The 11298-nt window shown below is 40.1% G+C and overlaps 1 protein-coding gene and 1 long non-coding RNA gene across 2 annotated transcripts; both read right to left on the bottom strand.

Moving 5' to 3' along the window:
- Positions 1 to 442: 442 nt before the first annotated feature.
- Positions 443 to 3914, bottom strand: LOC139025860 (uncharacterized). Its single transcript, XR_011477504.1, has 3 exons — positions 3804 to 3914; positions 2220 to 2438; positions 443 to 617 (listed from the first exon to the last, which is right to left on the bottom strand). It is a non-coding gene; the product is annotated as an uncharacterized lncRNA (long non-coding RNA).
- Positions 3915 to 4204: 290 nt separating this feature from the next.
- LOC112075852 (proteasome subunit beta type-8) lies at positions 4205 to 8899 on the bottom strand. Its single transcript, XM_024142781.2, has 6 exons — positions 8661 to 8899; positions 7953 to 8106; positions 7635 to 7746; positions 4971 to 5100; positions 4589 to 4793; positions 4205 to 4457 (listed from the first exon to the last, which is right to left on the bottom strand). Exons 1-6 carry the CDS (start codon positions 8799 to 8801, stop codon positions 4369 to 4371), a joined length of 831 nt encoding a protein of 276 aa, XP_023998549.1. The 5' UTR covers positions 8802 to 8899; the 3' UTR covers positions 4205 to 4368.
- Between the last annotated feature and the right edge of the window lie 2399 nt (positions 8900 to 11298).

The following is an 11298-nucleotide window of genomic DNA, read 5'->3' as shown; positions in this document are numbered from 1 at the left end:
TGCTCAAAGGTCTCTTGGCTCAAATAACCGACTAAGACCTAACCAGCTTGAAAAAAATAACATGTCCACATGTACCCCATTTTACTAGCTCTGATATGAGTTCCGGTGCTTACCTGAAAAGAAGAGTGTCTGCTACAATGTAATATCTATCAGAGTATCTATGTTGAGTATCATCGAATGCATGCGAAACTGTTCATTTTTATTTGGTAGTTGAGTTGTTCGTTGAATTTGATGTAATATGTGCTAACTGGCTCAACTCTCTAACCACTAGGCAACTTGCCGATCTCGAACTACATTCAATATTTACATCAATTTGGCTTTATACATGTCACTGTCCTGATGTGTATGTGATTTACAGTATATTAGGAGGTAGTGAGTATTGGTCAGAGTGAGAGTGAGATAATGACATCACTATTTACAGTTAAAACAGTAGCATTGTTTTGTCAATGGGACATGTCGTCTTCCGTGAACAGTCTCTCTCTTAGTTTGTAGTAGCTCCCCTTCCTGTCCATCAACTCCTGGTGAGTGCCCTGCTCCTGGACAGTCCCCCGGTCAATCATAATGATCTGATCCACCCTCTCAATGGTCTTCAGCTTGTGAGCAATCACCAGCAGGGTCTGGAAGGGGCAGATAGCCTGGAAGTTTAAATGTTTAATTGACAACAAAATCAACATTAACAAAATGGCCGTCTCAGTCTCCGGACTTCAACCCCATTGAAAACCTGTTGTTTGAATTAAAGAGGGCAGTCCATAAACTCAGACGAAGGTGGTCAAGGATCTGGAAAGATTCTGTACGGAGGTATGGTCTGAGATCCCTCCCAATGTGTTCTCCAATCTTGTCAAACATTTTTGAAAAAGCCTCAGTGCCATTAACCTTGGAAGGTATTGAAAACAGGCGTGGCAATAATTTTGACCCCTATCTTTTTAAGAAGAAAAAAAGATTAGTTGTTAAACAAAATATATTTCTCTTAGCAATTGTATTAGTGTAAAATAATATACACTACCGTTCAAAAGTTTGGGGTCACTTAGAAATGTCCTTGTTTTTGAAAGAAAAGCAATTTTTTTGGTCAATTAAAATAACATCAAATTGATCAGAAATACAGTGTAGACATTGTTAATGTTGTAAATGACTATTGTAGCTGGAAACGGCAGATTTTTTATGGAATATCTACATAGGCATACAGAGGCCCATTATCAGCAACCATCACTCCTGTGTTCCAATGGCACGTTGTGTTAGCTAATCCAAGTTCATCATTTTAAAAGGCTAATTGATCATTAGAAAACCCTTTTGCAATTATGTTAGCATAGCTGAAAACTGTTTTGCTGATTAAAGAAGCAATAAAACTGGCCTTCTTTAGACTAGTTGAGTATCTGGAGCATCAGCATTTGTGGGTTCGATTACAGGCTCAATATGACCAGAAAAAAAGAAATTTCTTCTGAAACTCGTCAGTCTATTCCTGTTCTGAGAAATGAAGGCTATTCCATGTGAGACATTGCCAAGAAACAGCCCCAAAATTGCAAAGAAGCAGCCCCAAAATCGCAAAGAAGCAGCCTCAAAATCTCACCAATGACTATGGCTTTTCAAATCACCCAGTATTGCTATCTGCAGCGTTAGTTCTAGGCAAATGTTGCAATTCTTCAGACAGTAGGTTACTTAAGGAAAAAAACTAAAGGAGGGTGGTGTTATGCAAACGTTGACCAACCCAAAGGTTGCGTGTTCAAATCTCATCAGGTTCAACTTTTGCAACTACTTACTACTTTTTAGCTACTTTGCAACTACTTAGCATGTTAGCTAACGCTTTAACATAACTCCTAACCCTAACCTTAACCCTAACCTTAAATCCTAACAGAACGTAGCATATCATACTAAATCAGTTGAACGTATCATATCAGACTAAAGCTGTTGAACGTAATACATCATACTAAACGGGTCAAAATCAAGCCAGACACTCGATACTATACGTCCTACAATTAGTTTTATATTGTACGACCGCTATTACATTGGTAAGTCAATGTAATGTTACCTAACGTAAAGTAACATACACTAAATGGAGTGGCACATATTTGAGTAAAATAGAATACGTCAGCCAGCGTCCTTGTTTAACAGCAGCATTGAGTATCAAAGACTCAATAGCAGTCACAAGACCCAGGGTTTGGCGTTGGCTTGTTTTGCTTGGTGAAGTATCCTGAAATGAAAGTGAAAGTAAAGGCAGAAAGTACCTGCAACGTGGTGGGATTACAAGCCAACTGATTTGGCATGGAGTGGTTACAGTTGGCGCTTCACCCAGACAGATCAAGTTATTGTCGGCCATTTTGTGATGCCAGAAGGTCTTGAGGTGAGATGGCCGCTGATATTTTCCCTTTGTCCTCTCCCTCCATCCCTTCTTATCGGTATCCATTGGCAGTGGGTAGATGGATTGTTGTTGATATGTCACCAACCTAAAGGGACAGGAAAATATACTGTATATGTCGAACTGACAATGCAAACTTCTACTGAGAAAATAATTGAGTTGATGAATGTTGCCACATGACACTTATCTCACGAATGTCCACATTTACGCACTTCTTATCAATAGTTTGAGTTGAGGATTTGGATGACTAGATGATGTATGTCTACACCAGTGCTGCAGATGCACAAACAGTAAAGGTGAGCAGAAAACTCACAAGACACTGACCAAGTGAATACTTCAAAACACCTGCAAGGTAAATGCACAAAGTGTTTTCCAGATCAGTGTTAAGGATTCTCAAAAGGAACCACGGCTATTTCGTGGTGATGTGTACTAGTCGCAGATCTGGTCATGAAATGGTTGTCAGTATCACCTAAGGTCTATATCGATATGTTATTGTTCTCCGGTAGGGGGAGGTGGAGTACTGATGTCTTGTGGCTTTAGCAGTGGTGCAGCCAGGCAGACTGCCAAAAACATAGACAAAGAACAAGGGACGGGCCTCTAGGGACTTTCTGTGTGGTAAAATAAGAAACATTAATCCCGGACCATAATATAGTGTGGACCAGACCCGCCTCTAACTCTTGCGTGCCGTAAATGAGATTTGGTTGCCTCAAGAGCCATTTATTTAGAGATTAGTGCCCATAGATATAGAATGGTATGTCTCTATGGTTGAAGTTTCTACATTATGATGCATTTACATGACACTCAACCATTCAACTTTATTTATTAGATAACATTAAAAGCTTCCGATTTCCTTCATATTTTAATGTGAGTATTTTTGATATGGCTGCCTTCCTCTCCCCAGTAGGCAAGGGGATTGATGCCAGACAATCACACGATGGCACTGCCAGGTAGATTGAAATGAGGATGGAAATGTCCATCTCAGCTCAAGAACTCAGTTTACTCTGAAAACACTGGAGACCCCAGAAATGTATTCAATAATAATAAAGCAAAGAAATAAACAAATACAAAATCCTCCCAAAAACTGGATAGGGACACTGAGGAGTATTTTGAGGAATGTAAAGAAAACATTAGAAAAAGGAGAGGCTTTATCTGACATGAACAGCAGCTGAGTCTTGGGAGTCTTTACTCACTTCTGTCTGATCTATTAGTTTACTGTAATAATTAATAGCCGATTCCTTATCTCCAGTATCTGTCCATCCTGCTTAACTAGTGTCCATGTTCTTCTTATTGCTCATGCCAGATTCCAATATGCAATGAAAACCAGGACACTGGTGTACGCCACAGGATCTTGGATAAACATACAATGCTAGTAGATTACAGAATAGGTACATATACTATATCAGAACCATAACATCAGTTCTCATAAATGTATGGCTTTGCCTGTGTCACGTACCCTTTTCATACTATCATGCCGACATGAACTGTATAGGCTCAGATATTTTCTTTTCACATTGTCCTTTTCAGAACGGTTCCAGCATCTATGTTGGATGCGTAACCAGATGCATAACTAGGCCAGCACAGTTCAGCTCGGTTTGGTTCAGCTCAGTAGTATGAAAAGGTTATTAGACCTATGGAGGAACAAAAATGTCATGTCAGCCCTGTTTTTTCCAAATATCTGTAAGTGCCAAAGAGTTTATTATTTAAAAAATTATATTAAGTTCTGTGCCAGAAGAAAATGTATTCTAAATGTGAACATGTATTTGAAAGACAATTTGAAAGATTTTATTTATTTCAATATTTGAAAGAAAATAATTGTCTTATACACATAACCACAATAAAAAATTCCTATGACAGTTCTCTAAAAAAAAGTATTTTATTGAAGACATTGACTGCCATATGTTGCCTGAGAGAAGGTCATGGCTCCATGATCCTTATTATTTTACATACTTATTTGACTATGTTCATGATGTATTGTATGGTATTGATGTGACTGTGAATATAGTTAGAATGGGCCAGATTCACTTCTTCTCATTGGAAAAGCGGTGGTACAGGTCGCCAACATCCTCTTGAGAAACTTTAATCCAACCAGTCTCTCTCATGTGATACACTGCAAAGAACAAAGACAAAGTCAAACACACACACACACACACACACACACACACACACACACACACACACACACACACACACACACCACCATCACCACCATTATAAACCAGGTAACAAGCTCAGACTTACTGTTGACTGTTCCCCCAGAGTAAGCATCTCTGTGTGTAGCATGAAATATGGCCCTCTGTGCCAAATCATAGGCTTCTGGAACAGACAAGTCATAACGGTAGCCGCTGTCCATCACACCATAGGCATAGGTGTTACCAGACCCAGTGGAGAACATGTTTCCACACAGTCTCAGGCCATTGTCATCAACGTAATACAGCCCAGGACCCTGCAATCATAAAAACAATAAAAATAATCATGAATGTCTATTAGTAGCAGGCTGACAATACAATTTCAACTAATGAGTGTTTGTTAATTACCCACTAAAAGAGAAAACTTCGTAGTCAAAACGTCTAACACTGGGGTACACAAACCTAGCAACCTGAAAGGCCTAACTTTAACTTGCCTTCTTGTCCCAGCCACATATCATTGTGCCCATGGAGAGACCCATCCCTCTGTAGTTGACCACCATGTTGGCAAGGAGCTTAGAGGCAGCAGATACAGAGATCCTCTCCTTGTTCCTCAGCTTGTATATCCTTAAATTAAGTGAAGGGTTGAGGGAAAATTGAAAAATATACACTCCTAGAAAAAAAGGTGCTATCTAGAACCTCAAAGAGTTCTTTGGCTGTTCCCACAGGAGAACCCTTTGAAGAACCCTTTTTGTTTCCAGGTAAAACCCTTTTAGTTCCAGGTAAAACACTTTTAATTCCAGGTAGAACCCTTTTAAGTTCCATGTAGAGCTCTTTACACCAGGGTTCCCCAACAAGCAGGCCCACGGGTGGTTTTATTTGGCCCCCTAATTTTCTTAGCAAAAATTAAACAGATATACGTATATTCTACATAGAACAGTGGAGGCTTCTCAGAATTGGAAGGGGAGGACCATCCTCCTCAGTGAGTTTCAGATTTTTTTTTGTGAAACATAAAAAGAAAGTGAACTATACAAAATATATTCACATCACCAAATCATTTATTAAAACACCCTGTTTTGCAATGAAGGTCTACAGTAGCCTCAACAGCACTCTGTAGGGTAGCACTATGGCGGCAGGTAGCCTAGTGGTTAGAGCTTTGGGCTAGTAACCGAAAGGTTGCTGAATCAAATCTCAGCTCTGACAAGGTAAAATTCTGTCATTCTGCCCCTGAACAAGGCAGTTAACCAACTGTTCCCATAGCGCCGAAGATGTGGATGTTGATTATGGCAGCCCCCCGCACCTCTCTGATTCAGAGGGGTTGGGTTAAATGCAGAAGACACATTTCAGTTGAAGGCATTCAGTTGTACAACTGACTAGGTATCCCCTTTACCATGGTGTAGCTGGAAGACAGCTAGTTTCCGTCCTTCTCTGGGTACATTGACTTAAATACAAAACCTAGGGGGCTCATGGTTCTCACCCCCTTCCATAGACTTACCCAGTAATTATGACAACTTCCGGAGGACGTCCTCCAACCTATCAGAGCATGAACTGACATGTTGTCCACCCAATCAAAGTATCAGGGAATTAATCTAGTACCGAAAGCATAAGCTACAGCTAGATAGCACTGCAGTGCATAAATGTGGTGAGTGGTTGACTCAGAGAAAGACAATAGTTGAACAGTTTTGAACAAATTCATTTCTTAAATAAATAAGGGGAAGCAAGAGAGAAAAAGAAAGAGATAGCTATATTTCATTTTTTTTTCTCTTTCACTTACTTAGCTAGGGAATTCAGCTAGCTAGTTTAGCTTACTCAAACACCCTGCTCAAACAGACAGGGATGCTCTGATAGCTAGCTGGCTATGTTTATCCAACACTGGAACTTCAAGTCAGGGTAAGCTTTTGGTTTTATTAATTTATTGCCACCGGGGCCTGCCGGTGTAACTGATAAACTGCTTGCTAACTGTACACTATATACATGATTGTAGCAGGTTTACTAACGCGTTCGTTCTAGTAGCTATGTTGAATTGACGTTAGCTAATATGGTAACAACAATGTAGGCTGTGGGTAGCGGTTATGATATGAAGGTTTAGTTTGGAAAGGTTTTGTCGCCTGGTCACAGACAGTTGATGTGTTTTGCGCTGAAGTCCACAAGCGAAGGGAAAAGGTGAGAGGAGGAGAGTGAGTAGATGTGTGAAGGAATTATCCAACGATCAAAGGGATCATGCTGTTTTGTTTGTGGCTGCTATGAAAGAGAACTGTGTTTGCGTGTGATCAGGGGTGTATTCATTCTGCCAGTTCTGTTGAAAGAAAAACTTAAATGGAAGCAAAAGGAACAAAACAGGGATAAACATACATGAATTTGTCCAATAGAAACTCTAGTTTGCAACTGTTGGACTAAAGATGACTCTCTAGATAAGCTAGATGCAGGCAAGATTGTGCAAGGCGGTATTGAATGTGTCAATGTCTGTCACCTTGATTATTCACATTTGTATAGACCTGTGCACATTGAGCTGGGTGAATGGAATATGAATGACAGTCATCCAATATACTGTAATAGAAATAAGGCCATGCTCGTAAAAAAATAATCGTACTCCCTCATCTTAAACAGCACCGATCACCACTGATATAGAATTTTCATTGTTTGACATAAAAGATTGTAAAAACACCAGGAAATTAGCTACAAGTGATTTAAATTTGGAAATCTGTTCCCAAGTATTCCCAAGCATAATAGAGAAACGCGTGATGGTATACAAATGCAATGTTTGAAATGACTATGTTTTATTCAAATATAATATCAAATATTATATATGTTCAACATAAAATAGGCCTGTGGCTGAATCTAGTTGATCATCCCTGCTTTACAGAGTTCCACCTGGCAACAAATAGCCTTCTACCTAGAACCAAAAAGGGTTCTCCTATGGGGACAGCCGAAGAACCCTTTTTTTCTAAGAGTGTAGGATGGAAAAGATAGGTACCAAATAAAAGTAAATTAGACAGCACCCATCTTTCCCATTATTTTGGGATTGAGGGATATAGTTTGATTAACAAAACATGGGACATGGACTCAATACTAGAACACAGTTGAGTTTTGATGTTTAAAAATGTCTAACAAGCTTTGATTTTGGAGTAAGCTATCACTATAACGTGACCATCTTCTCTCACCTGCATTCCTTGGCCAAGACTCTCTCCCAATAGACACAGTCGGCAGCACTGCCTGACATTGTCCCAAGTAGAAAGGGGTTTATCTCGATCACCTTCTTAAACATCTGAGTGCCTTAAACACAAAGGGGGGTTATTCATTACACATATGCCACGGTAGATTCACAAAACATACTTGTTCTTTATTGTATTTGACCATCTCTCTCTTTCATACTCAATGTTCTACCCCCTCCCTCCCTCTATCATTCACTCCATCCAACTAAAATGTTTTAAAACGTATATCCAAGTGTGTGTGCATGCCTGTGTGTGTATATCACTTACTGACGTAAGATCCTGCAGATGCTCTGGAGTCGACAGCCACCATCACCCCATGCTGGAACTTGAAAGCCAGAGTAGTAGTGCCATGCTCCAGGTTGATCTTCACCCCATCCACCCCTTCTTCACTGTCAACCAGAGGCCTAAGAAACTCTGCTGGCTGTGGAAACACAGTTGACAAAGTAGATTTTGTAGTCAAAAGCTACAAGATATTGTCATTGTAATGCACACATAGGGCTGACTCGCATATTCCGATTGAAGTAGCTAATCCAGCAGAAGGTCTAGGCCTTTTATAAACTTGTTTCAATAGCCATTTTTCTATCATGCATGGTCATTAGTCTAACAGTAAACCTACATATTCGACCAAGTTTACAATCCCAGAACCACTGGTGAAAAACAATCACAGAACCGCTCATTGCTATATGAGTCATGTTGTTCCATCTCCCATCAAGTGGGTCACGTTAAACGTTATTGGCGCGATGTGTATGGTGTTTGCCTTGCGACCCGTGTTCGCCTCCCTGCAACTCTATTACATTACTACTACTACTACACGAATGAATGAAAAATCAGCTTCCAATTACTTTGACAGATGTAAAGAACTGCCAGGTAAGCCAATTGGTTATTCAAAATTATGTTATCTTGTAAACTCAACCATCACCATAGGAAACAGCTGAGGTGACAAATCCCACACGCGAATAATCAGGTGTTACTTACATCAACTCCAACGGGTACCGCCAACTCTGGTGTCTGAGAAGCGAAATTGAAGTGATTGGCTTTATCCACCGACGCTCGTTCCGCGTTGAATCCGTCCTCTTTAACCCAATCTGATATCCCGCAAACGTCGAGAAGAGCCATTTTGTAGTATTCTGAAGCTACTGAGTTTCACTGTTCCTCCGCTTTGAAATCGAAACTGAAATGTTACTGCTAGGCTACTAACACCATGAAATGAGCATACGCGCAACGGTACTTTGTTATGCCTTGATCTCCAAATGACAGGTCTCCAAATGGCTTGTTCTTGTTAAATCGTAACAATAATGCGTAAAGTAAATCTCAAATTAGAAAGAGATTGAATTACAACCTACGTATTTTATAGATGCAATGCATTTTTCTTGGCTATATTTCAAATCTTATTTGAGAGCTGCACTATAGTGGTTAATCATAGACTAACTATGTTGGCTAGGATTTGACCTCTCCCACGGGACAGTGCCCATTCACCCCATTTCCATACCTACCCGACGTGTGCTCTGGCCTATGCCTATACCTAGACGTTGCTAGGCAGATCACTGCCATTCAGGTTACCTACCTGTAACAATTTACTTTTAACATCCCATCAATAGGGTGGTGTGGTGGCATAAAGTTGTCTTAAACAACACATTTTAATTTAAAAAAATGTCTCTGGAGTGGTAGTGATGGAGGGGAGGGGTGCAAGTGATTTTTTTTGTTTTCATTATTATAAATATGTGTTAATAAAACCTAATATTAGCACCATAAAAAACAACAGCCTATGCCTTAATAATTATTCCCTTCCCTATCCCTTCTCAATTATGGCAGGGATATGTCTAGTCAACATGTATAGAATAAAACACAATAAAGGACAACGGCTGTTTGAGTGTTGGAAGTTGCACTGCATCTAAAATGGGACTTGCCTATATGGCAGTTATAGAAGAACCTGTCAGGCAAGGTGTGACTGGCAAAACAACTATAAAGCAATCACAGATTAACCAGTCCAATGATTTTATCTTTCCAGTAACCATTGATTTACTCAGGTAAAGGATCACATTTTCTAACCAACCAGAAATTTACTTTTGTATGATGTCATATGTTGTCATACAGGGTTGTGGTTCCCATGTTGGTTCAGTGGCTTAGTACTATTTTCAAGTGAATGCGTTTTATGTAGCCAAAATCAAACACTTTCTCCAGGCAGTTGTCCCATACTGTGTAGCCACTATTACCATTACTGCATAACAAAAATTGTATGCCTGAAATACACCAATATTGTTTCTTCATTTAAGAAATCCTGGTATACACACTATACTGCACCGGTTGTTCAGTATAGTTAGTTACTAGGGCCTCAGGATTTCATCACAGTATTTCTGTGCATTCAAATTGCCATCAATAAAATGCAATTGTATTTGTTGTCCGTAGCTTATGCATGCCCATATCATAACCCCGCCAGATGTGGAAGTCTTGGGCTGGCGTGGTTACACGTGGTCTGCAGTTGTGCGGCCAGTTGGACGTACTGCCAAATTCTCAAACAACGTTGGAGGCAGCTTATGGTAGAGAAATTAACATTTATTTATCTGACAACAGCTCTGGTGAACATTCCTGAAGTCAGCATGCCAATTGCATGCTCCCTCAAAACTTGAGACATCTGTAGCATTGTGTTGTGTGACAAAACGGCACATTTTAGAGTGGCCTTTTATTGTCGCCAGCACAAGGTACACATGTGTAATGATCATGCTGTTTAATCAGCTTCTTGATATGCCACACCTGTCAGGAGGATGGATCATCTTGGCAAAGGTGACATGCTCACTAACAGGGATGTAAACAAATTTGTGCACCAAATTTGAGAAATAAGCTTTTTGTGAGTAAAAATCTAATCACGTGTTTAGCAGATGTTATTGCGGGTGTAGCGAAATGCTTGTGTTTCTAGCTCCAACAATGCAGTAATATCTATGAAGTAATATCTAACAATACACACAATCTAAAGTAAAGGAATGGAATTAAGAATATATAAATATTTGGACAAGCAATGTCAGAGCGACATAGACTAAGATACAGTAGAATAGGACAGAATACAGTATATACATATGTGATGAATAATGCAAAATATGTTAACATTATTAAAGTGACTAGTGTTCCAATTATTGAAGTGGCCAGTGATTTCAAGTCTATGTATATAGTGCAGCAGCCTCTAATGTGCTAGTGAAGGCTAAATAACAGTCTGATGGCCTTGAAATAGAAGATGTTTTTCAGTCTCTCGGTCCCAGCTTTGATCCACCTGTTCTGACCTCGCCTTCTGGATGATAGTGGGGTGAACAAGCAGTGGCTCTGGAGGTTATTGTCCTTGATTATCTTTTTGTCCTTCCTGTGGCATCGGGTGTTGAAGGTATCTTGGAGGGCAGGTAGTTTGCCCCCGATGATTTGTTGGGCAGACCGCACCACCCTCTAAAGAGCCCTGCGGTTGCGGGCGGTGCAGTTGCGGGCGGTGCAGTGATACAGCCCGACAGGATGCTCTCAATTGTGCACCTGTAAAAGTTTGTGAGGGTTTTAGGTCCCAAGCCAAATTTCTTCAGCCTCCTGAGGTTGAAGAAGCGCTGTTGCGCCTTCTTCACCACACTGTCTGTGTGGG

This window comes from Salvelinus sp. IW2-2015, unplaced genomic scaffold (genome assembly GCF_002910315.2).
Source record: "Salvelinus sp. IW2-2015 unplaced genomic scaffold, ASM291031v2 Un_scaffold3438, whole genome shotgun sequence".
Lineage (NCBI taxonomy): Eukaryota > Metazoa > Chordata > Actinopteri > Salmoniformes > Salmonidae > Salvelinus > Salvelinus sp. IW2-2015.
This window is presented reverse-complemented; position numbering and strand designations above follow the sequence as displayed.